This window comes from Rutilus rutilus (assembly GCF_951802725.1).
Source record: "Rutilus rutilus genome assembly, chromosome: 1".
NCBI classification, from domain to species: domain Eukaryota; kingdom Metazoa; phylum Chordata; class Actinopteri; order Cypriniformes; family Leuciscidae; genus Rutilus; species Rutilus rutilus.
The window spans coordinates 57,092,112-57,119,271 of record NC_140209.1 but is presented as its reverse complement, the minus strand read 5'-3'; the positions used below and the strand labels follow the sequence as shown (position 1 = coordinate 57,119,271).

The following is a 27,160-nucleotide window of genomic DNA, read 5'->3' as shown; positions in this document are numbered from 1 at the left end:
ACTCTTGAACCTCATCACACTTTTATTTCATTAAAATGAATTAACCGCAAGAAAAGTAAGGTTTAATACTAAATTAGTTATCATAGATGTTACTGTATGTCGAATTCATTGTTGTGATAAAGCGATAACAATTGTGATAATTGTTCTAAACAATTGTTGTAAAACTACATTCGAACATACCCATATCATTTGCCAAAATAATCTTTATGTATAACACATGCTATATTTATTTACATGGCCATAAACACAAGACGTGATAAACAATATCAATAAACTAAACACAAATCTAAAGCAATAATACTTCCCTTACATAAACATAACTATTACCGAATGCTACATTTGGAAAATATAAAATTAAGCATGCTTTGTCGACAGAACCAGCTGCAATCGGTAAAGAATAATTGTGTTCCATAACGACTGCACGAAACAAGCTAACGTTTATTGCTTGATAGACGCTACAACTACAACTTCCGCATTTGTCCAGGACTCCACGCAGTACGAGCGGAAACCGAGGGTAACGCGGATATGACGCAATTGACTGGCGACTCCCAGCTCCCCCCTGCTCTAACACCCCGTTTCCTTGGTTAAAATCGCAATTTTCTCACGATTTTAAAATAGTTGGAAACATTTGGGATATTGTAAGTAATCAATTTAACAAAATATATAACACTGGCCTTCAGATTATGGGATATTTTAATGCAAAATTCTTGCATATTGTACCTTTAAAGTCCCCCTGTAGTCAATCATTTTATCCCTTAAAACCCACCTTTGATCACCAAATTGACACATTTAAATGCTTTTTCCTTGAAAAAAAAATTCTTCATGTCTTAAAATAGCTTGAATGTACCTCTACACCCTTAATGAGCCCCGCCTCCACTCACTCACACCAGCTCAGAGATCCACTCATTGACGATCACACGTTGATTGGTTACAAGGTAGTTTGTGACGTCAGAAACACCAGATTGAACTCCATTTTGAAAACAGCACATAGACATATAAACAACATTAAAAGCTTGATTTTCACCACAGGGAGACTTTAAAAATAAAGAACAAAATGTCAGTATCCAAAGGACCAAGTCAAGACACTCTGTGTACTGTACATCAAAAACATCAAAAGATTATAAATGTCTCTGAGCTTGTATCATTACTTCATAGAAAAGACAAGTTGTTTTAGTAGTCTTATATTCTGACTACTTGGATTATATTAATCTTAAGAGCAACAAAATCTTGTGAATTTGTTAACATTAGAACAAAATAGCCTAACATTGTTGGATCTTGTTTACTCACATTTTGAGGTTTCCAAAAATCATGTGAAAATGTAAGAGACTCTAAAACACTAAAGTTCAGCTATATTAATGAAAATTAAAATAAGAGTCTCTGTAACATCTCACTGTTACTGATTTATCAGCTCAAAGCATTATGGGTAAAATCTCTCTACAGTCTATTCTGAAACATCAACACAGTTTCACTGATGATTTATAATCAACGTAAAACCCAGGATAGAGCGGCTGAGTGAATGTGGTCTGGACTGTGTGGATGAGGCTCATTGTGTCAGAGACGCTGTAGAAGGACAGAGTTCCTGCACTGTGATCCACATACACTCCTATTCTTCTGCCGATGGACTTTACAGGGAGAACAGTACGTTTGTTATTGTGCCAGAATGAATATCTGGAGGAAGAACAGTCCAAACTCCAGGACTGATCATTAGATCCAAACACACACTCATTACCCCCTCCCTTCCTGCTGATGCTCTTATATGACACTGATATATACACATATTCACCACTGCACTCAATCTCCCAGTAACAGCATCCACACACACTCTCTCTACACAACACCTGAGAAACCCCATCAAATCTGTCTGGATGATCAGGATACGACTGTTGTGTGTTACTGTGTGTAATCACTCTGTTCCTCTCAGACAGACTGAGGTATTCATTCACTGTGTTCAGATCCAGAGTCAGCTGATGGGAATCTGATGGAGAGAAAACACATCGGAAACAGGAATTATGAATCTGTCTGATCTTTTAATGTATCTGAACAATGTATCATCAGTGTCTCAGTGCAGCTGATCAGATATCCTGTGCAAATCATCATTTACATGATCAATTATTAAACTCTTATATCATGTTTATTTCTCCTTCTACAGGAAGAACATGAACTTATTCAGTGAGTTTTTCTGCTTGTTTCTCAGTGACTTACATTGTAGGAAGTCGTTCCTGGTCTTGGGATTCATGTTGGTGAATGTGACTGTGGAAATAAACAGACATGAACAGTGTGAAGAGAAATGACAAGATAAAATACATCCATTTCTAAGACGTTTCTAATCTGATATTAGATGATGCAGGACTCATTTCTGAGAACAGAAGAATCTCCAGATGCCTCATATATAAAACACACGTATCGGATTCCATCCTAAATTTCAATGGATTTCAATTTCAATATATACATAAGTATTTATTACTTCTAAACCATCAAGGGATGTTTGTGGCTGTTCTGTAGAGTTGATGCACTTGAATTAAAGATGAACTGTTTTTATAAAGATTTATAAAGTGGGATTTTATTTGTGCGTATGTTTTATAAATCATTGGAACATTCCAGAAACTGTTGTGCGTTCACATTTCGGATCTTTCTATGCACGTCTGTATAAACGAGGCGCAGGACTTTACCTCTATCAGAGATCTTCTTGATATCCTCTTTGCAGAAATCCTCCAGTTTGTCTCTCAGCTGACGGATAGATTCTCTTACGCCATCAAAAGAGGAGAGAGAATCGAAGGAAACGTCAGGTTCGTCTGTAGATTCAGGAGGTGCTGAGAGAGACTGGAAACTCTACAGAAAACAGAAATCAAAACTCATCATCTCCACACTTCAGCCAATAACCTGCACTATATCAGATCTGAGCGGCTCTTGTTGACTTCACTTCTCTTCAGTGACTCGCTTCAATCCAGCACTTTCACACAATCAGCACATTCTTTTCATATTCATCATTTAATGCTACAAACTCTAGTATTTGACACTTACACTCCTTGTGAAAAAGAAAGTACCGTACTTGTAACAGAAATCATATACTTTAAAAATATATAAGTGCAGATTGGCCCCTCCTCGAACTGCCACCTTAATGTGGTGGAGGGGTTTGAGTACCCGAATGACCCTAGTAGCTATGTTGTCCGGGGCTATATGCCCCTGGTAGGGTCTCCCAAGGCAAACAGGTCCTAGGCGACGGGTCAGACTAAGAGTGGTTCAAAAAACCCTTTATGAGAAAAATTTAATCGAGGACCGTGACGTCGCCAGGTATGGCGCACCCTGGGGCCCCACCCTGGAGCCAGGCCCGGGGTTGGGGCTCGTATGCGAGCGCCTGATGGCCGGGCCTCCCCCCATGGGGGCCGGCCAGGCTCAGCCCGAAGGAGCGATGTGGGGCCGCCTTCCCGTGGGCTCACCACCTACAGGAGGGACCGTAAGGGGCCGGTGCTGAGAGGATCGGGTGGCAGTCGAAGGCCCCCCAGCTTAGCCGCCATGTGTTGGAGTTTACCCCGGTGAACGAGAGGGTCGTTTCCCTGCGCCTACGGGTCGGGGATAGGTCTGTCACTGTCGTGTGTGCCTACGGGCCAAACGGCAGTGCAGAGCCTTCTTGGAGTCTCTGGGAGGGGTGCTGGAAAGTGCTCCAACTGGGGACTCCGTCGTTCTACTGGGGGACTTTAACGCCCACGTGGGCAACGACAGTGTCACCTGGAGGGGCATGATTGGGAGGAACGGCCCCCCTGATCTGAACCCGAGCGGTGTTCAGTTATTGGACTTCTGTGCTAGTTACAGTTTGTCCATAACGAACACCATGTTCAAGCATAAGGGTGTCCATCAGTACACGTGGCACCAGGACACCCTAGGCCGTAGGTCGATGATCGACTTATTGGTCGTTTCATCTGATCTGCGGCCGTATGTCTTGGACACTCGGGTGAATAGAGGGGCGGAGCTGTCAACTGATCACCACCTGGTGGTGAGTTGGATCCGATGGCGGGGGAGGAAGCTGGACAGACTCGGCAGACCCAAGCGTACTGTAAGGGTCTGCTAGGAACGTTTGGCCGAGTCTCCTGTCAGAGAGATCTTCAACTCCCACCTCCGGCGGAGCTTCGACCGGATCCCGAGGGAGGCTGGAGATATTGAGTCCGAGTGGACCATGTTCTCCACCTCCATTGTTGAAGCGGCCACTCGGAGCTGTGGCCGTAAGGTCTCCGGTGCCTGTCGAGGCGGCAATCCCTGAACCCGGTGGTGGACACCGGAAGTAAAGGATGCCGTCAAGCTGAAGAAGGAGTCCTATCGGGCCTGGTTGGCTTGTGGGACTCCTGAGGCAGATGACGGGTACCGGCAGGCCAAGCGAACTGCAGCCCGGGTGGTTGTGGAGGCAAAAACTTGGGCCTGGGAGGAGTTCGGTGAGGCCATGGAGAAGGACTATCGGCTGGCCTCGAAGAGATTCTGGCAAACCGTCCGGCACCTCAGGAGAGGGAAGCAGTGCCCTACCAATGCTGTCTACAGTGGAGGTGGGCAGCTGTTGACCTCAACTGGGGATGTCGTCGGACGGTGGAAGGAATACTTCAAGGATCTCCTCAATCCCGCCATCACGTCTTCCATTGAGGAAGCAGAGGCTGAGGGCTCAGAGGTGGACTCGTCCATCACCCAAGCTGAAGTCACAGAGGTAGTCAAGAAACTCCTCGGTGGCAAGGCACCGGGGGTGGATGAGATCTGCCCTGAGTACCTCAAGTCTCTGGATGTTGTGGGGCTGTCTTGGCTGACACGCCTCTGCAGCATCGCGTGGCAGTTGGGGACAGTGCCTCTGGGATGGCAGACCGGGGTGGTGGTCCCTCTTTTTGAGAAGGGGGACCGGAGGGTGTGTTCCAACTACAGGGGGATCACACTTCTCAGCCTCCCTGGGAAAGTCTATGCCAGGGTACTGGAGAGGAGAATACGGCCAATAGTAGAACCTCGGATTCAGGAGGAACAGTGCGGTTTTTGTCCAGGCCGTGGAGCACTGGACCAGCTCTATACCCTCTACAGGGTGCTGGAGGGTTCATGGGAGTTTGCCCAACCAATCCACATGTGCTTTGTGGATTTGGAGAAGGCATTCGACTGTGTCCCTCGTGGCGGCCTGTGGAGGGTGCTCCGAGAGTATGGGGTCCGGGGTCCTTTGCTAAGGGCTGTCCGGTCTCTGTACGACCGAAGCAGGAGCTTGGTTTGCATTGCCGGCAGTAAGTCAGACTTCTTCCCGGAACATGTTGGACTCCAGCTTGGCTGCCCTTTGTCGCCGGTTCTGTTCATAATTTTTATGGACAGAATTTCTAGGCGCAGCCAGGGGCTGGAGGGTGTCAAGTTTGGGGACAACATGATTTCGTCTCTGCTCTTTGCGGATGATGTTAAGGGGTGGTGTGGCGCAATGGATAAGACACATGCCTTTGGTGTGAGAGACCCGGGTTCGAATCCACTGTGAGACACCAATGTGTCCCTGAGCAAGACACTTAACCCCTAGTTGCTCCAGAGGCGTGCGACCTCTGACATATATAGCAATTGTAAGTCGCTTTGGATAAAAGCGTCAGCTAAAAGAATAAATGTAAATGTAAATGTAAATGTTATCGTGTTGGCCCCTTCAGACCAGGAACTTCAGCATGCACTGGGACGGTTTGCAGCTGAGTGTGAAGCGGCTGGGATGAGAATCAGCACCTCCAAATCCGAGGCCATGGTCCTCAGTCGGAAAAAGGTGGCTTGCCTACTTCAGGTTGGTGGAGAGTTCCTGCCTCAAGTGGAGGAGTTTAAGTATCTTGGGGTTTTGTTCACGAGTGAGGGAAGGATGGAACGGGATATTGACAGACAGATCGGTGCAGCTTCTGCAGTAATGCGGTCGATGTACCGGTCTGTCGTGGTGAAGAAAGAGCTGAGCCGCAAGGCGAAGCTCTCGATTTACCGGTCAGTCTACGTTCCTACTCTCACCTATGGTCATGAGCTTTGGGTCATGACCGAAGGGACAAGATCCCGGATACAGGCGGCTGAAATGAGCTTTCTCCGCAGGGTGGCTGGGTGATTCCTTAGAGATAGGGTGAGAAGCTCGGTCACTCGGGAGGAGCTCAGAGTAGAGCCGCTGCTCCTCCACATCGAGAGGGGTCAGCTGAGGTGGCTTGGGCATCTGTTCCGGATGCCTCCTGGACGCCTTCCCGGGAAGGTGTTCCAGGCGCGTCCCACTGGGAGGAGACCTCGGGGAAGACCTAGGACACGCTGGAGAGACTATGTCTCCCGGCTGGCCTGGGAACGCCCCGGTGTCCCCCCGGAAGAGCTGGAGGAAGTGTCTAGGGAGAGAGAAGTCTGGGCATCTCTGCTTAGACTGCTGCCCCCGCGACCCGGCCCCGGATAAGCGGAAGAAGATGGTATGGTATGGTATGGTAAGTGCAGATTGGCTGTAATGTTTTCAGAAACGTAATTGCATGTTATTTGCAGTTAAATGAATGTGGTATAGATAACGTTTTTAATAAATGCAAATAGCTGAGCTTTAGAGTGCTTTTTTGCCCTGCTTAACCCTCTGGGGACCAAAAACGCGCCCGCGCGTTTTGCTCGGTTTTTTTTTTAGCAATGAAAAATAAACACAAAATGCTCTGTTAATTTTGATCTTTCATTTTCGTGTAATACATCAATCGATCCTGTTCAGTTTCTATTTTTTTTCTGTATACTCACAATAAAAATAAAGTGTTTTGCTTTTTGACAAATAAAGAAAAATTAACATGATGCTATTTCTGCCTTCTCTCTGTCAGTAAACTCCCATTTGAAACGCGTTCGAAAATGATCTATAACTCCGCGAAAATTCAGTCAAACAGGCAAACAGACCCACGGGCATAAAGCTTGAGATCGCATCTTTTAAATGAAGTAATTTATATAAAAAACAAATATTATCAGCTTCTGTAATCTGTATAAAAAGAGAGCGACTCCAGTCGAGCTCATTACGAGCCATTCAAAAGTAATTTGACCACGCCCCGGAGAGCGCGTGCTATTCAAACGCAAATTCTGAGAACCATTTCAGTCTGTGAAACGCCCCCACATCAGCTGTAAACAAAGAGGCATAATATAACCTACCTTATGGAGAAAAGTTTCCGTGCTGATATGAGGAGCAATATGAGGAGCAGATCCCGCTGAGGAGTGAGGTAGGCTAAGTTATCCTTTCTCAAGTGTTAATGTGGAATAACGTTATGGAATAACGTTAGGCCTATGTAAACAAAAAGATGAATCGCGTTTCTATAATATGAATCGCGTTTCTGTGAGATGAATGAAGGGTACATATTTGTAAAGACTGTTTAGCCTAAATATGAATCGCGTTTCTGTGAGATGAATGAAGGGTACATATTTGTAAAGACTGTTTAGCCTAAATATGAATCGCGCGTCTGTGTGTGAAAGAATAAACTGCTTTGCTATAGCCTACTGAGATGAGTAAAAATCGACTGAAATATGTTGAAATAAAATGTATTAGTATAAGCAACGTATTAAACTGCAAATTAACATTTATAGGCTATGCCCTAATATTTCATAAAAACAACGTTACAGTCAGGCGAAGTATGAAAGACAACATTTTGTTGACTAGATTTGGGTACAGTTTTTACTGTAGAATAGACTGTCACATCAAATAAGCTTTTCTGCTCATATATATATATATATATATATATATATATATATAACTATTTTGTCAAAAATAAAGTCATAGACTAAGATGTTCCAATGTTGGCTATATTCAAACTAATGAATACATATGATAAAATGTAGGCCTATAATCTTTTTTTTTTTTTACAAAGAAAGAGTACTTTTTTGCAGAAATATTGCTGAAATTGTAATTATTGTTGTAATTGTAACCTTTTTAATAAAATAGCAAAACATATTTACAAGATAGATGTAAGCAAAATCTATAAAGCAAGACTATTTTCACATAATTTTGAAGCTAGAACTCGAAGAGACAACATCCATTAGTCAAAAGTCTTGTGGGCACATATTTTGCATGAGTTTTGTGGTCTTATTTCAGCAACTTTCATTTTTATTTTTTTAAATAACCACGCATAAACATTATTCTCTTAAAAATACAAACATCTACATACATGTTGCTCGCATATTATGGTAGGCCTGTTTGTGCTATATAGAGTGAATTTACACCTTTGCCATTAACATGTTTATAAATAACTGAAAAAAGCACAAATGTCAGAGCATGTCAGAACATCTCAAGGGCCCCAAAAACAGCTTGGTCCCCAGAGGGTTAAGTTAGTCTCATTCTGCTCTTATGAAATGTTTCTCTGTGAGTCTCTTGCTCAAGTCCACTATGATCCAGTTCTTCTAGATCTCTGTTACCTGCAGGAACTGGATGTGATCTTGTGTGTGTGAAAGCTGCTCCAGCTCAGCGTCTCTCCTCCTCAGATCATTGATCTCCTGCTCCAGTCGCTCCAGTCGTCCTTCAGCTCGACTCACTGCAGTCTTTTCCTGATCTCTGATCCGCTGTGTCGCCTCAGAGCGGCTTCTCTCAATGGAGCGGATGATCTCAGTGAAGATCTTCTCACTGTCCTCCACTGCTGTGTGTGCAGAGCGCTGTTACACACACATCACAATCACACAGTGAGTTCAGTGAGTCCAAACTGAGACGTCTCACACTTCTCTTCTTCTCCAGACTCACCTTATGAGACTCCACAGCCTCTCTCAGCTGATGAATATCTTTCTGTCTCTGCTGGATTCTCTGACGGATCTTCATCTGCGTCTCCTTCAGCTGTTTCTGGAGGACAAACCAATAACAGCAAATGACACATAACACTACTATCACACAATAAGTGTTAAAGATCTGTAGGTTCAAACCACAGATCAGCGAAGTTTGATGTTATTGACGTCATCATCTTTGATTTGGGCTCTGCGTACATGAGTTGATCAATGATTTGATTTGATTTGTGAATCAAAATTGGTCCTTTAAAAATTAAGTAGCATTCCTTAAAGGTGCATTGCGCAAGTCTCTGAGTTTTTGCAGAACTATGCCCCCTTCTGGCAACACGCGAAACTGCAACCAGAGTTGTGCACGCGGTTATGTGAAGTTTGCGTTGGGGTTTGGGATGAACTAGAAGCCGGTCTCTTTGAATCCATCTTCTACTTTTGCAAAAGTCGCTTGAGTTGTCTTCGCTGATGCGGATAATAGAGGCGAATACACAAACCTGCCAGACATAGCCAGGTAAGCGTGAACGCGCATGACGTCACGCCCAGTCGATTCCGTCCCAAATCCCTCTTATTTATTTTACTGTACAGGATTATAGAGGCAATCGCAGTGATCATAGAAGGGCTCATTCAGCCCATCAGGCAATTGTTTAAGCATGTATGGGTTAGAAAAATGGGTATTTTTAACATGAAAAGTTGCTTAATGCACCTTTAAAAAAAAAAAAAAAAAAAAAAAAGTGCATGTAAATAATAATATACTTTAAAAGAATATACTTAAGTGTGAACTGAACGTAATGTTTACAGACACGTAGTTGCATGATAATTGCCATTAAATGAAAATGTATTATAGCTTTAAATTTATATTTAAAGCAATTAGCTGAACTTAACAGTGATTTCTAAGTACATCTTCATGTATAATTTCATTATTACTTCTATTGTTTTTAAAATATAGTTAAAGTGTACTGTCATATGTACAGACAAGCATTTATGATAAACTAAAATATACTGTAATAATGAAGTTGTACATTACAAATATATTAACTTTAACCCTCTGGGGTCGACAAACACACCAGCGCGTTTTGCTGGATTCTCTTCACATAGCAGCAAAATAGACTTAAAATACTCCATCATTTATGGTAATGCAGGCATAAGAAATATGAAAAATAAACTGTAAACTGTCTTTTTTATGTGTTCACTTACAGTCGAAACAAAACATTGTGTTTTTGTAAAATAAAGAAAATGAACGGTATGATTTCTGCCTCTCCGTCTCCATGAACTTTTTTTCTGGAGCACGTCTCTAAACTTAAACAACACTCAGCGAATACTAGTCACACAGGCATGAGCAATATATCTTAATAAACATTTAAGTGTCTACTTTTAAATTATCTAATTCAAAACGAAAACAAATATTCTCTGTTTATGTAATCTGTATGAAAAGAGAGAGATGTCAGTTGTTCTCATGGCAACTCATTATCTGCTAATGTGAACACGGCACTGTTTGTGCTGAATAGAGTGTAATGACACCTTTGCCATTAATATGTTTATAAGCACAGAAGAAAGCACAAATGTCAGGGCATATCAAAACATCTCAAGTGCCCCAAAAACACGTTGGACCCCTAAGGGTTAAATATATTGAATAACACACTACAGTTGTAATTATAATCAAGTACTTTACATGTGCTTTAGTATGTCAACACATCAAAATAAGTGCACTTCTTTAAAGCAATTGAGCAAAAGAGTCACATTTAAATATAAAACCTTTAATTTGACATTAAAAAGTGTATTTATTAAGTGAAACAGTCATGAACCTTTACTCTCTTTAAGTGCTTTTAAATGGCCTTTCATTTCATTAATATTATATTATCTCCAAGTATTTTTTTTTTAAATATATACTTTTCATTTGAAGTACACTACAAGTGAATGATAATACAATTAATCACACTTCGTTTTTAAACCACTAGTGGTTAAAATTAGGGGCCAAGCACCGAAGGTGCGGAGGCACCTATTGTGTTTGTTCCGGTTCTTATTATTATTCTTCTTCCGACTGGGCGTCTATGGCAGCCCATAGAACCGATTGCGGGAAAGTTGTTTTGGTTTGACATTCTGATAGAGGACAGTCCCAACATTAAATACACCAATTTTGGTGTTTCTAAGTCATTCCCTCTAGCGCCACCACCTTACCAAAGTTTCACTTTTATTTTACTAATAACATTTGAACCGTAAGGCCAATCAACAAAATTCAATTTTCCTCTGATTCCTGAGCTCATGCCGATTCGATTGCCCCCTATGACTTCATTTTCCGTAATAATAATATGGCCGCCATTTTGACTCGTCCTAGACGGTTTGTCCGATTTGCACGAAAATTGAACCAGATCATCTTCAGGCAGTGCTGACAAAAAGTTATGGAATTCAAATTGATTCGTCAAACCGTTTTCAATAAACGCACAAACAAATTTTGCGTAGCGCTTGCGAAAACAGTCGTAGGGCTGTATCTCCGCAACGCTTTATCGGATTCAGACGAAACTTGGTACATGTCATCACAAGCATGACCTGAGGCAACATGCTGCATTTCGGCGCAGCGCCACCTACTGGTCCGGAGATATGAAAAATGGCTATTTTTGCTTATAACTTCTGAACAGTTTGTCCAAAAATCATACAATTGGACTCGTTAGATTCAGGGCAACATGCCGATTTGAATGATATCCAATTTTACCATATCGGCCATTTTGACTGTCGGCCATTTTGAATTTTGTGCTAAAATGCTGTATTTTAAGAATGCATTAACGAATTGTTTTCACGAAACTCATCTCTCGTTTCGCCTTACGGTTTGTGTAGCGTTGTGATTTAGAACTTAAAAAACATTAGGCAATATCTTTGAAACCGTTTGTCCGATCGAGACGAAACCACCGTCAGAAGTTTGGAATCATAGCTTGTTAACAACATGCCAATGCCCAAATGAGAAAATATTGATAGTAAGGGGTAGTAAAATCCAATCAAAGTCATGTGTCAGTCATTTTTTACGTGTTTTTTCATATAAATGTCTATAACTCCTAAGCGACTTGAGATATTTTCACCAAAATCGACACACATATGTATGGGCTTACTCTGAGGAAACATAAAAAAAAATGTGGGACTGAGCCTCTTGGTGGCGCTATAACAGAACAAAACATGAAATTCCCATTGACTTCAATACAGTTTTATGAAATAAAATGCTATACTTAACAAATGCATTGGTGTAATATTACAAAACTCAGAATGTGCCATCAGCACCATCCCCTGAAGGTTCTCAAAATATTTCGAGACAGTGCCACCTAGTGGTCAAAAGTTATAACAAAATTTCCATAAAGCCTAATAACTTTTGAATAAATCTAGCTATTAAAATGACACTGGTCTTAATAGATTCCCTGGGTCAGATTCCCTGGGTCAAGTTATCCTTATTTGACCGAACTTCCTGTCCGCCATTTTGATTTTCAGTCAAAACCTACTTTTTCGAACTCCTCCTAGACCGTTTGTCCGATTTTCACCAAAATCGAATTGTATCATCTCCAGACTGTGCCGACTAAAAGTTATGGATTTCGTGTTGATTGACGAAACTGTTTTCGTATAGCGCAGCAGCAAAGTTGAGGCATGATGCTAAAAGCACTATTCAGGCTTTATCTCTGCAATGCCTTGACATATTGACACCAAACTTTGTATGTGTCATTGTCTCCTCACTCTGACCACATCACATCAGTTTTGTAACTGCGCCACCTATTTGTCAAAAGTGATAATCAATTAAATCATATTTTTAATTACTGTTTCTATGATTTTTCAGCCATTTCGTCTAAAATCCTCTTTAAATGTCTTTAATTGCTCATTGTTGCAGTTGGTCTGACACTTTCAGACATGTTGGCATGTCTTGTCGTCTTATTCTGCTTGGCCCCGGTAATTGCTGCTTGCAGCTATATTTACTTTTATGTTTGTTTTTTTTCACCTTTTTGGAGCTTGAAACTTTTGTACCCCATTGACTTTCAATGTATAGAGCAGAGGTCTTCAATCCTGCTCCTGGAGGGCCACTGTCCTGCAAAGTTTAGTTCCAACCCTAATCAAACACACCTGAATCATCTCATCAAGCTCATCTCATCAGAATCGCTTGAATATTCAAAGGCAGGTGTGCTGAAGCAGGCTGGAACTAAACTCTGCAGGACAGTGTCCCTCCAGGAGCAGGATTGACAACCTCTGGTATAGAGTAAAATAGATGAGACATTCTTCAAAATATAATCTTTACAATCTACAGAAGAAAGTGCGTCAAATCGGTTTGGGACAACATGAGTAAATGAGTGAGTAAATGAAGACACTTTCATTTCTGTGTGATCAATCTCTCTCAGTTCATACCTGTTTCTCTGTCCTCTGTGCTGCAGTTGATACAGTGTTGTGGTTTTTATGTTCATACTCTTTACACAGAACACAAATGCATTCTTGATCAGTGATACAGAACATTTCTAGCTCTTTATCATGTTTACGGCAGATCATGTCCTGCAGTCGTCCAGTGGCATCAATCACTTTGTGTGGTTTACGAGAGTGATATTCCTCATGACGGTCAAGATGAGTTTGACAGTAAGATTCCTGACACACCAGACAGGACTTGACGGCTTTGTATTTTCTTCCAGTACAGACGTCACACTCCACGTCTCCAGATCCAGTGTAACAGTCAGCAGGAAGTTTAGTCTTCTTCAGTTTCTCCACCATTTCAGCCAGAATGGTGTTTTTACCTAAAGCAGGTCTTGGACTGAAGGTCTGTCTGCACTGAGGGCAGCTGTAGACTCTCTTCTCATCTTCCTGATCCCAGCAGTCTGTAATACAGATCTTACAGTAACTGTGTCCACAGGGAATGGCCACTGGTTCCTTTAGGAGATCCAGACACACTGGACATATGAATTCATTCTGACCCACTGAAATTCTGGCTTCTGCCATTTTACTGTATGAATACAGAGAGACACAAACACACAACAGCTCAACAATACTTCAGTTTCTGTTTCCCTGAACTGAGGAGCTGAAATAGTTTCCTGGTTCTGTGTTTGAGTGACGTGTGTAAAACAGGAGTGTCTGTAAAGCAGTTTAATTCCTAATTCCTGATCAAGGAGAGTCACTTTACTGCTGTGTTTACTGTATGTGTCCTTCAAGTGGAGTTGAAAATATCATAATTACGAGTTCCGAGCTCATGAATGACAGAGCGAAGATTTAGGCTACTCACGAATGCATGTGTCTATATACTGTGTCAAAGTAATGTCAATATGTCAAAACGTACAGTTCTAAGATAATATAGATCATGCTAGCTAACATCATGGTTTAATTTAGGCAGAAACAATGAGCTCATTAACCCTTTCCCCACCTTTAAAAAAATTGTCTTTTACCCCTTACCAGTCAGGGATCACTGGTGATCCCAGATTATTTTAGTTCAAAATATGTTTGAGCTTATATATCTCAATATTAATAACAGTCTGGTTAATTTTGAGTCTTGAACTATAAACTCTCAAGTGTTGGCTTTCTAAATGTATGTGTGTTATGTTTCTATTCAGAATTACTTATGAGCAGTAACCTTTTTATTTTGGGCATTTCATGTATGCAGCACTTGCCAAAATTGGGGGTGACTGGGAAGGGGTTAAGAGTCTTTAAAAAAAATTGTAACTGCCAGCATTTTTTATTTTATTTATTATTTTATCATTTTCACAAAACTTTCATGGCCCCCAGAATATTTTGTTGAATGAATATATGAACATACAATATATCAAAATAAATAACAGATCCTCTGTAGCTTTAGACATAATTTTTTTATCAACACTTTTTTTATCAACAAGTTTCATAAAAACAGCAACATTTTAAACAAAAAGCTGAGAAAATTGTGTTTGTTTTCAAAGACTACAACGTGCATAAGCAATGCTTTTATCGCTTGTTTCTGCTTCTTTTTTTGCCTGTGTTTTGATCTGGAGATTCTGTCCTCTTTCAGAAGATGTGTGATAGCGCCCCCTACCTTATAACAGTGAAAACAAGGAAAACTGGAAAATTCCATCAATGCCGGGGAAAGCGTTAAAGCAATTATTACAAGTTGTGATCATAATGATTACAATATATAGAAAATGTGTCAGTTTTGAATGTTGTTTCAGAGTTGACATCATCTGATGTCCTCGCAGGGGTTGGCGTCCTCTCTTCACAAGTGTTGGATCATCTGAAATCTTCATAAGAGGCTGGATCCAGGATGGCATCCCAAGGTAAAAACAGAAAAGCAAATGGAAAATAATCAGCGGAGCTGCTGTTTCGAGTAATAGATAATCATGTGCTTTTGATCTGATATAACTGGAGTATAAGGTTATGAGGTCCATTATGTGAATGATTGGATAAAGAGATGTGTCTTTAATCTAGATTTAAACTGGGAGAGTGAGTCTGAGCCCTGAACATTATCAGGAAGGCTATTCCAGAGTTTAGGAGCCAAATGTGAAAACGCTCTCCCTCCTTTAGTGGACTTAGATATCAGGTACTACCAGAAGCCCAGAGTTTTGTGATTTTAAAGAAAGTGATGGATTGTAGGGTGATAGAAGATCAGTTAATACACAGGAGATAAACCACTTAGGGCCTTATAGGTCAGTAGCAATACTTTTAATGTACAGAACTTAATAGGTAACCAGTGTAGATATGATAAAATTGAAGTTATATGATCATATTTTCTTGACCTGGTAAGAACCCTAGCAGCTGAACTTTGCACTAACTGTAGCTTGTTTATTAAGGATGCAGGACAATCAACTAGTTATGCATTACAGAAATCCAGTTTAAAGGTCATGAATGCATGAACTACCTTTTCTGCATCAGACACAGATAACATGTTTCATAGCTTAGCGATGTAAGGCTTTTGTAACATATGATTTTCGAAAGACAAGTTATCTAATATGCAGTTGTGGTCAGAATTATTGGCACCCCTGGTAAATATGATCAAAGATGGCTGTAAAAATAAATCTGCATTGTTTATCATTTTGATCTTTCATTAAAAAACATTAGCAACAATCTAACCTTTCATTGAAGTAAAATAATTAAAAGTGGGGGGAAAATCACATTATGAAATAAATGTTTTTCTCCAAAACACGTTGGCCACAATTATTGGCACTCCTAGAATTTTTTAGGAGTAAAATATCTCTGAAGTATATTCCCATTAATATTTTCATTTTTAGCACACCAGGGTGACTAGGAACATGAAATTGTCCACAACTGTAACACCCAGAACTTTAACTGTAAAGGATGAAGTAACAGTACATCCTTCTAGATGCAAATTTTATTCTAAGAGATTCTGTGTAAAAATGTTTGGTCCAATCAGTAATACAGAATTTAATAGAAGAAAATTACTAGTCATCCAGTATTTTATAACTTTAACACAGATCTGTCAAATTGGATAACATATAGAGATTTCACCTGGTCGTGATGAAATATATAACTAAGTATCATCAGCATAACAGTGGAAACTAATTCCATGTTTTCTTATAATATTACCAAGGGGCAGTGTAAGCTTGCGCTAAATCGGCCCAATGGAGGCATCTGACCAGCGCGGAAGGTCTTAACGTGTTACTGTCCTTTTCTCGAGGCAAAGTATTTTTTTTTATTAAATGCAATACATTTGAATATGTATTCTCTCATTATTTCATCTGACTCCATAAATGAAAAGGTTTTAATGATATCTTTGGATCATTAATTGTGAGCGAATGTTTGACTATTCCTTTTAACTCTTTAATGAAAATAATATCAAAGTCAGTTAGAATAATCAAATCGTCGCTGTCGGGCGGAATCCTCCTACCTCCAAAACCATTATTTTTCAGGAAATTAAAAAAACTGCATATTTTTTGAGTTATTGAACATTGTATCATTAAAGTTGGTATTATAACTTATAATGCTATCATATACTGTTGTATACCAACATTAACACAACATTTCCCCAAAATCATGTTTAATCGGAGATACGAGCTTTATGACTTGGGAGCGGGGAGATACAAGTTTACGCTGTCATTGATTAGAGTAGTACGAACACAGACGTCGCTGCTGCCAGCAGTGTTCATCAAAGTCTGCGGTCACGATGAGCCTTTTGACAAGAGATAAGGCTTTAAGAGCTATTCAAATCTAATGATTGTGGTTACATACATCTTCCTAAACTCTATTTTAAACGTTTAAGAGCTATGAGTGATGCAATACCAAAATACTAGGCTGTCTAAAATAGGCGGAAATGAATCTGCACGCAAACAAAGTCGGCGGTCGCGTTGAGCCTTTTGACAAGAGAAAAGGCTTCAATAGTTAACCAAAGCTAACGACTGTGGTTACATACATCTTCCTAAACTCTATTTTAAAGGTTTAAGAGCTATACGTGAAGCAGAACAAAAAAAGATGAGGTAACTAGGCTGTCTAATAGGCGGAAATTTGCCTAATCTGCACGCAAACTTACCGTGGCTCACGGGCTTCCTTCTGCACCAAAGCATTACAGCAATCGATTTTTAACAAAACAAGCCTACTCAAATGTATCTAACCTAACTATTTTAACTCGTTATTGTCTAAAAAAACAGACAGAGTTATGCAATGATAGGCTTAGCTGCTACTGGCGCCAGTGACGTTAGACAGACCCTTTTTCTTTCATAAATAAAACCTGCTACTTACATGCACAGTGCCAACTTCGAGACAGTAAAATAATAATAAAAACAATAATTTAATGCTGGTATCCAAAACATATTATTATAAAAGTATTATATTAGATAAATTTTAATGCACGCGTATAATAAGCCTAGTAATAATAAGCCTATAATACGTAGACATTTAAAATACATCAATAACTGATATCATAGTTTAACACAGATAAAATCAGAGTGAAGGCTTGCTTTACGTGTTGCTCGACGAGGATTTCTTATCGTTGCGAGTTGCGACGTTCAATCCCGAGGAGACAAAATGCCGGATTATGCCGCGTAAACTCCCGCCACAGAGTGAAGAAGAGGTGGAGTTACGAGGATTCTCAGACAGTTTAAGTGTCCAATGGAGTTACGAGATTTGCTCTCAAGCTATTTTCAACACTTTAGATTGGTTCATAATTTGTAAAAATAACAGAACCACGTGGGGACTGACCAATAGCATCGATTTGTGAAAAAAATATGAAATTGACCAAAATACAAGGTTTCCGCCTGACAGCGACGAAATGTAACAATTTATTATGTCAGGTAAATGTATCATGCCAATTTCATAATCAATTCAAAGATAATCGATACAAAATATCAAATGCTCTGGAATAAAGAGAAAAGATGCAACCCAACATTAAGAAATACATGAGGCTGGTGAGGTCTCCCTCTCCTAATCTGAGTTACCGAAAAGGCCACGAACCCTCTGCTGCATATAGTCAGGACCTCTTTCACTTGGAAACATCTTTTAACAATGGAAATTTGCATTCAGAGGTTACACCTTTGGGTGTAGGGAGACCATTTGTCTAGAGTCCAACCCCTCCTTGTGTGCCAGTTATCCATAAGCTCTTAAAAACCTTATTACCTTGTGTTTTACTTATTTGGAAATGAAACATTTGTACCAGTCACACTGTGACATTTTAAATTATACCAAACATGAAAAATACTCTGTGATAATAAACTATACATTTTCTTGGGTGTTTTACATGTGGTCTCAGCATGAGAGAGGGGGAGTGGGGAAGAGGGGGTGAGATGTGGATTAGGATGACTCGGAGGTGAGACTTTTCGTCTCTATAGTGCACGAGGGCTAGTTCAAATGGTAATTTCCAGAGAGGCCCTTTTGTCCTTTCAGGGTCTGGTCGCTCTTCAACCAGACTGTCCGGCATCTCCTAATTTCTCAATTCTTACAGCAGCATGTGTATTGAAAATAGCAGAGGGCCTAAAACAGACCCTTGCGGGCTGCGGCACTCCATATTTTACTGATGTTAACTTGGATATTTCCCCGTTTCAATAAACAAAATGGTAACATTCAGGTACGATCTAAACCACTTTAATGCCTGTCCCTGAATACCAGTGTAATTTTGTTATCCATGTAAGAGTATGCAGGCATGAAAACTGGTCAGGGGTAAAAAAGGTGAGAAGGATACGGCAGCAAAAAATCAAATCCAATCACCTTTATATATATATCACATTTTAGAAAACAAGTTTACCAAAGTGCTGCACAAAGAATAAATAGGAAATATTATATATTATATATAAATAATATACCGTTGTCTCTGTTTAGCAGCATGTCTCAGCCTTGCCCTCTTCTCCTTTTCAGCCGCCTGTTTTTTTTAGATCCTGAGCACTACTGGATCCTTTGCAGTGCATCACTCTCTCCTATCTCTCCATGCGAAATACAGGGGGGTCCTGAGACCCCCTGAAAGCCTCAAAAGCAAAATTTGAAGGGGGTCTCAAATTTTGTCAAAAAAAAAAAAAAATTATTTTAAAATTTTAAAATTATTTTAATTTTATTGTTACCAGTGTTAATTTCGTTAACGAAAAAATGTACGTTGATGACCTTTTTCCCCCTGACCAAGACAAGGCAACACCCACGTCATTAAACGGTAACTGTGACTATTACAAACAAATGCAATATTGTTGACAAAAAAAGACGACACTGAAATGTGTTTAACAAAAAATAAAAACTTGACCAAAACCACTTAATTATTTTCGTCGAATAAAGGAGAAGACAACATATTACAGACTGTTTTACGAGCGTACATGCTTATGGTTGCCAGATTTCAATAATTTAAACCCCAGTCAGAGCTTTTCTGTTAAAAGAGCACGTTTTCTACCCAGTCTTTTCTAGTATCTGACAACCATACGCGCGGGCGCACTTTCTACACTTCTGAAGAAGCGCAGATGATCTGAAAACACAGACAAGTAAGCTGGAGTTCCGCGATCTTCATTTCAGATTTTCATTGAAAAGATTTTCTCACGACCCCGCACTCCCCACTAGGGCTGTCAACTTTAGTCGTTTAGTCGACTAATCGGTCGATGCCGTCTTGGTCGACTGACATTCTCATTGGTCGACCAGTTGCATAATTTTTTTTTTTTTTTTTTTCACCAGTAAAGAAATTTTCATTGATTTACTCCTTGATATTTATTCCTTTATAAGCAGTTATATGTTACTGTATTCTAAATATAATTAGCCTATGTTTTATCCCCAACTTTAAATGCTTTAATTCAGGCTATTTTGTAACAGCGCCACAGTTAGCGCATCACGTAGAACACTCGGGAACCGCACCTGTGGCTGGCTGCACTGCTGCTTCGCGCTCAGTAACAAATATAGGTAGTTTTGCTGTATTCATTCAGTTAGAACCAGTGCTTAATTTGTAAACTTAGAGGTCCCGGAGCGCAAAGGGAAGGGTGGATCCGACGACTCAAAACGGGGTTGGAGGTAACGGAACAAGTAAGGAATAATTGACGACAGGCCGTTGAATTATTAGAAAAATAATGCACACCCGAGGTGGTAATGCGGTCGCGACGCGAAGCTGAGTTATTAAATTGTTTAAATTATTAAATTGAACAAGCGCAACATTCAGCATTCAATCAAATATTTTAAAAGATGTAGGCTATTATTAATAATAATGTTATTTCGACATAATATGTGTGCGTGCAACAAGCTAGATGTGAATTTGTAAATCCGGTGACGAGTGCATTGATTTTTATTAATAAACTAGTGTTTTCTGTCGGCTGCAAATATGAAGTTGACGATCGCCATCTCCGTAGTGAATGAGCCTACGGCGAGAAATGCACATAGTGGATCATAATCAGCCTATTTCTTTTTTCTTTTTTAATTATTTCGTTTAAAGACATTTCAAGCTTTGTGTATTTGATGTATTTCTCATGTCTGTGTGAGGCATACACTTAGTTTCGTTAAGTTAGGATGAGATGCGCTCCAGTTAACGTGCATGTGACCGCGCGGGCGCCCGATTTTGTCTGTTATACCGTATTTGCTTCTTATTTATTACAAAACAAAACGAAAATAAACCTATAGGCCTTCCTTCTATACAGCCTATTATTAGGATTGTTTTTTAGGCTATTTGGTTTTTTTTGTGTGTTTGTTTTAAAACGCCTAGATCGGCTGGACAAAAGTTAACCCATTTGAAAGTAAAGAAGAATATACAGCCTGTATAAACGAGAGCTTTTGTTAGGATTTTTCATTATTTGGCAGTTTTAGCAGTTATATTTTTTGTAGCGTGTGGTGTGGTCAGGTGCGCGATTGTGACTGTCACTATAGACCTAGGACAGAGCTCCTCACTTTGCAGTTAAAAAAAATCACTTAATTTTCAAAGAATTGTAGGCCTGTTATTATTATTATGGTTTTATGCATTATTGACTTTTTTCGTTGTTTTATAAATGCTCTATGACAATTGTTTAATAAATGTTCAATCAAAATGCAAAACATCGCGTTTTTTTGTTTGTTTTGTTTTTTAGTCGACTAATCGTTGCGCAGGACCTGACTTTGGTCGACTAAGCATTTCTTTGGTTGACTACAGCCCTACTCCCCACCCCAAATATTTTCTCATCGGATCTGCAGGTCTTTGCCCGTGGTACGAGGTAGGCTAATGCAACCAGATATAAAGGGAAAAGATAATAATTATTTTATCAATTTTTATCACTTTTTAATCACTTTACTCGCTATAGAAGAGTTAATTTTAATATTGGGAAGTTTTCTATGAAATGAATGTGAAGTGCATGCATTAGACAACTGGAAAATGTTTTCACGGGGCAAAAGAGAAATTAATTACAAGTGCGGTCACCGATTGCCGGACCAGTAAGGGCAGACTCAACTGGTGGTTTAAAAACCCGCTGTCTGCTCCAACACCAGATAGCGCCCTAGACAGGACCAGGGCACCTCTGGCAGCGATGGAGCAACCCAGATAGCACTCCAGGCCACCGGTGTGACAACGACAGGAGCAGGATGCAATTGCAAAATAGTGCTTTATTGAGAAGGTGATAAACAGCTGCCAGTCAGGCAAACAACACAGAAAGTCCACAACACAGATGATGGGTCAGACGATCACAAACTCAGATGGTGGGTGACGCAGGGACCTTGGTGGACAACCAGTGATGGTGCTCGGTGATCCAGTGCTGTATCCCTTGTGACGGTGCTCGTAATTCCAGTGCAGAGTGCAGGAATCCAAACGGAAGACACGACGAAGAACAGAGGGGGAATCCACGATCCAAACAAACAGCACGGGAACAGAATGGGAACACACCGGAGAACCACAACAATCTGACAACATGAGACACCAGTTACTGCACATATAAAGGCACAAACAATTGGTACCAGCTGGCGCTGCTGATCAGCAGTGATCAGTGACCACGCCCACAGACACACCCACACACAATATGCAAGACGAGAGAGAGACAGTGGATTCATGAACCGTGACAACCGTAAGCGCCTGTGCAGTTCATCTGGCACCATGGGACAACTCTACCCCCAAGTCTGTACACTAAGAAATGTTGATTAAAACTGGATACCAGATGTTCATCTCTCCCTCAAGAATGATAATAGAAAAGGAAGGTGAGATCTTTTACTCTGCTCTAGTCAAGAGGGGTGGAGATGTTTGGTCTCACTATTCCTCCAGAGTGTACCTTTGTGACAAAAGCCTATTGATAAGAAAGACGGATGGTCTATTTTTGGCCATGATTGATAGATAACAGAAGGAGGCTTGCGCATGAAGATACTTTCTGGGACAAACATGAAGGTGGGACTAGAATAAGTCCCAAAGGGGGGATGTGTTGGAGATTTTCCTTTGCCTCGTGTAAAAGTCTGTATTGCTGTGTCTCAATTAGAAACCAGGTTAAATCAGGTTAAATCAGGTCAAAGGGTCTGTGAGGATGGAAAAGTACCTGTTACAATCCACACACGGGAAACAGGGAGATCCAATTGCAGTATGTTTTATTTAGGTAATCCAATATCGTAATCATCCAGGCAGGGGTCAAACCCAAATAAGCAATCAAAAACAAGAAACACAACAGGAACAGGCAAGAAACAGACATCAGAAGTGGTGTGATATACAACACGGAATCCGTAACAAACACTAGACAGGCAGGGCATATATAACAAAGAACTAAAAATGAATAACAGCTCTGCAAAATTTTTCGTTGTGAATTTACAATAAATAATTGGATAAATTTTGCATGACTTTCACAGTAAGGATTACAGCAATATACTGTGAAATATACTCACAGCAATTTACTGTAATTTTATATCTGTGATATTACAATGCATTGTTGTAAAAGCACAACTGTATACTGTAACTTCACAGCTTCAATGACAAAGCAATTACTGTGATATTACAGTACATTACTGGGGAATTACAATCTTTTGCTGTACATTGTTACAAGGCCCTGTACTTTTACAGTGTGTACTTTGAAAGTAATGTACAAGTTGACAATAATATACTGTGAATTTACAATCATTGTACAATTAACCCCCTCCCCCCAACAAACAACTCTGAGGTAAAGTCAATGTTAGCCCAATGGCATATTTATTAACAAATACATATTTTTCAATGTACAGCAGATGCCAAGAACTTCAAGAGTTCAAGAAATTCAACTTTCTAGTCAGAAAAGTCAGAAAATGCAGAGAAATTGTGCAAACTTGCAATTCAACTAGCTGTGTCACAATAACAGTAATGGACAGGATGGGAATGAGGCCTTCATGGCAAGATAAGAGAGCGATGAAGGAATGTCGTAAAAGGGTCAGGCGCTCCTCTCAGTCTCAAACATTATAATGAGTCCAAACGCAACAGCATTGTGTAAAAATCTTGTAGTGCAAAGTTGTCTTGAAAAATTACAAAAAGAACAAGGCTACTCAAAACTGAGCCTGACAACTACCGCTGCAAAAAAAAACTATGATGCCCACTCAAAGTCAATAAGTTTCCTCAAAAGGGTGCTCACATGAGGGTTCATTGTTGTCCGCTTCTTGGTCTTTGAGCCTCTTTCAGGATTGATGCCCAGGAAGCACCTGTTAATAAGCAAAGATAGTTTCAGTTTCAAATAGACTTATTGCAGACAGCATTTATCAAGGTGTGCTTTTTGCTGTGCTTTTTCCCCACATCAAACCCTAATAGATTTATAATCCAAACTTGTTAGATCTTACTCTCACCATAATTTTTTTTTAGCCATTTTTAGCCAAGGTGCCTCAGGTTAGGTTTGCCTGAGGCAAATAGGGTTGATTTTCTACTATGAGAGGCCATATCAACGTTTGCCGCCACTGAAATGCATCTTCACGCAATTGGCCAGTTGGTAAATTAAAACCAAACCCTGTTGAAAGTATGACAAACTTATCCTTTTCAATAAAGGGCCTGAGAGCATTTTGTTCTGCTTTGAAAGAAAATTTCATCTACTTCATTCAATACATTCGCATTTCGCAATAGACGTTTCAAAATCATCATCACATAGCCTGCCCCAAAACAAAATAAATAGCTGTGATTGGACCAGCAGGTATTTGTCAGCATAACATGTGTAGAAACCCAGACTGATCTGCAGAGCGAAATTGAATGAGTTCGCGAGATCAGGGTGGTCTCACCAGGCTAGCCTCAGGCCCCGTCCACACTACTGCGTTTTAGTTTAGAAACGGAGAATTAAAACGAATACGATCGCCGTCCACACCAGCGTTTTAGCTGCATATTAGAATTGATCTCCGTCCACATTAAAACGACTGAAAACGCGTATCACGTGACCATTCACCAACACTGGGCATGCGCGTGCCGGTGTAAACTTATTAATATGTATTTGTGTCAAAATGACATATAAACATGTTTTCCTATTCTATTTTTCTTGGAAACGCTTCCAACACGCTTGCGTGTCGCATGAAAAATAGGCGTCGGTTCTATATAGCATGTAGTGCTATGCGTTTACTGCGCGAGCCGCACCTGAGACGCTTCCAAGAGGCAGTTTCTTCTTCTTCTTACTGTAAGAAACTGTTCCAGCGGGTGGAGTTTACTGGTACTGAATATTACCTGTGTATACTCCATGACTGATGACACCCAATCATAGAGCCGAGCGCGAGCCTCTGCGTCATCGTTTCTAAAGTCCTCCGTTTTGACCCGTCCACACTAAAACGCCCTCCGGAGTTTCAAAACGAAAAACGGGTCGGCAGCGTTTCTAAACTTCTCCGTTTTGGGTCTCCGTTTTTGCCGTTTTAGTGTGGACGGGAGGTGTAAACGTAGCAAAAGGTCTCCGTTTTTAAACAAAAACGCGGTAGTGTGGACGGGGCCTCAGGTACCTCGTTTGTCAGCATTTTAGACCTCAAGACAATCATTGAGTTGGAAGCCTGTACTATAATGTGAATTACAAGATTAAATGTGATCTTTATAAAATACCTTTGAATGAACTCCAGCGTTGACGATCCAGCGGCAGGATACTCAAGGTTGAAGACGTAATAGCTGCTGAAGAAAGCAGCTACTCCGTGTAAAAAGAAAGGGTGTGGGCCCATCACGACATGTCCCTCGATGGATATAAGCCATCCAGAGGGCTTCATCATGTCACCTGAAATGAACAGATACAGCATTATGTGTTATGAGCACTTTGCGATCTGCTTAAGATACAAATGGCTATACAAATGTAATTATTATTATTATTATAATTATTATTACTTATTGTGGTCTTGTAGATTTCTAGAATGAAAACAAAATAATGAGTTAGAAATGTCGATACTAGATCAAAGTAACATTACCTTGAATGATCAAGCAGGGGCTGCTGGGGAGTTCTGCAGTATTGACCAGTGGCACATGGCTGTAACATAGTTAACACACAATAGCATGGATTTAGGATAAAGGATAAATATTGTTCATTGGTCAGAGGTAGTAAATCATGCAAGGTAAATGTTGATAATGTAATCACTCATTTTGCATTTTAAATATTTGAATAAAAAATCTTACATCAACTTCAAGCATCAAACTCTCTCTGATCACCTGGAAAGAAAAGAAAAAGGAGAAATTACACAAATGCAACCAAAAATAAGAATTTCAGTTTGAATGCAGATTATGATCATTGATCATTGTAATTTAATTTTAGCCGTATGTCAAAAATGATAGTGGTATATATAGGCTATATAGTGTTTTTTTTCTGTAGCACTTTGAGATTGCTCACTCAATGTAACGTGCATTTACAACTTTTACAATTATTATTCATTCATATCAGGACAAGTGGGAAACCCTAATGTTAAAACCCTCCCGTTGTCGAACACGACATGAGACTAAAGGGGGTCGCACACCGGATGCGCAGCTCGAAGCCGCGCCGCGCAGCGCCACGTCTTTTAAATTCTAACACATTATTCTCTATGAGAGTACACCATAGACACCGGCGGCGCCTTTCGGCGTCTGTCCGCGACGCCCAGCAACGGCTCAGGACCGTGTTCAAAATCCTGCCGCGCCACAGAGCGCCATTTACATGGTTTTATATAAAATTTACATTTATAGAGATGTATATCTTCCTCTTACATTCTCATAGAGAATAATGTGTTCGAATTTAAAAGACGTGGCGCGGCGCGGCGCCGAGCTGCGCATCCGGTGTGCGACCCCCTTAACAGTTAGCTCAATCATGTTGTAACTAGGATATCCGCTGAAACAAAATATTTTTTCATGGACCGTTTGAATCACTAAGTTATTAAAGTTAAACAGCTAACGGTTAGCCCTGCTAATCTATGATAACCTTGACTAATTACAGAAATGTGCACACATAAATAGTAATGTTTGTCCCATCATTGGTTTTTATAAACTTTACAAACACCAGATTTGTCTAAACGGTGATAGTGACATGAAAAATTATAGCGAAACTCTCTTCATTAGCTACTAACATTACTACTATTAGCAAATGCTGTGAGAGAACTTTCAACAATTCCGGGCACTTGCTAACAAAATGTGAACTGTGTCATGCGATAAACGTTTATTTGAAAGTAAATATTATCATCATATTAAAATAACATGGGTGTAAGTGCTGCAAACATGTATGCTACTCACCTTCTCCATTCAGCCCGGAAATTCAGAAGAGGGAAACGACCGCGCCTTTTCAGTTCAAATTCAAAACAGTTCGGTTATGTCATGTGACTTTCCAGGGCATAATTTCAATACAATATTTCACTGTAATAATACTGTTTAATGCTGTGAAATCCTTTTTTTTTTTCACTGTGTTGCTGTGATATTACAGACCTTGTTGTGATATAACAGCAGGTTTTAGATTGCAATATTTTACTGTAAAATAAGAGTTAAATGCTGTAAAATCCAAGGATACTGTAGTTTTTACAGGTATTCATTGGGATATTACAGGGAAACTTAATTACAACAAGTTACTGTAAAATAATACTGTTAATTATTGTGAATTGCTGGTAATTTTTAACAGTGAGGGAACCGCTGGGTACAATGATGACGGGGAACAGCTGAGTGCAATGAACAGTGATTGGTACAGACAAGGATTGTGGGGAATGCAGTTCATGAATAGGATGACAC

General features: G+C 40.1%; 1 protein-coding gene and 1 long non-coding RNA gene across 2 annotated transcripts; both read right to left on the bottom strand.

The window, feature by feature from the left end:
- Positions 1-1,038: 1,038 nt before the first annotated feature.
- Positions 1,039-13,653, bottom strand: LOC311286597 (tripartite motif-containing protein 16-like; the record flags this gene model as incomplete). The annotated part of the gene is made up of 6 exons (XM_084402828.1): positions 1,039-1,975; positions 2,203-2,250; positions 2,670-2,829; positions 8,359-8,592; positions 8,678-8,773; positions 13,075-13,653. 6 exons carry the CDS (start codon positions 13,651-13,653, stop codon positions 1,455-1,457), a joined length of 1,638 nt encoding a protein of 545 aa, XP_084258954.1. The 3' UTR covers positions 1,039-1,454.
- Positions 13,654-22,839: 9,186 nt separating this feature from the next.
- LOC311286607 lies at positions 22,840-25,905 on the bottom strand. The gene is made up of 4 exons (XR_014626593.1): positions 25,595-25,905; positions 25,390-25,448; positions 25,037-25,202; positions 22,840-23,676 (listed from the first exon to the last, which is right to left on the bottom strand). It is a non-coding gene; the product is annotated as an uncharacterized lncRNA (long non-coding RNA).
- Between the last annotated feature and the right edge of the window lie 1,255 nt (positions 25,906-27,160).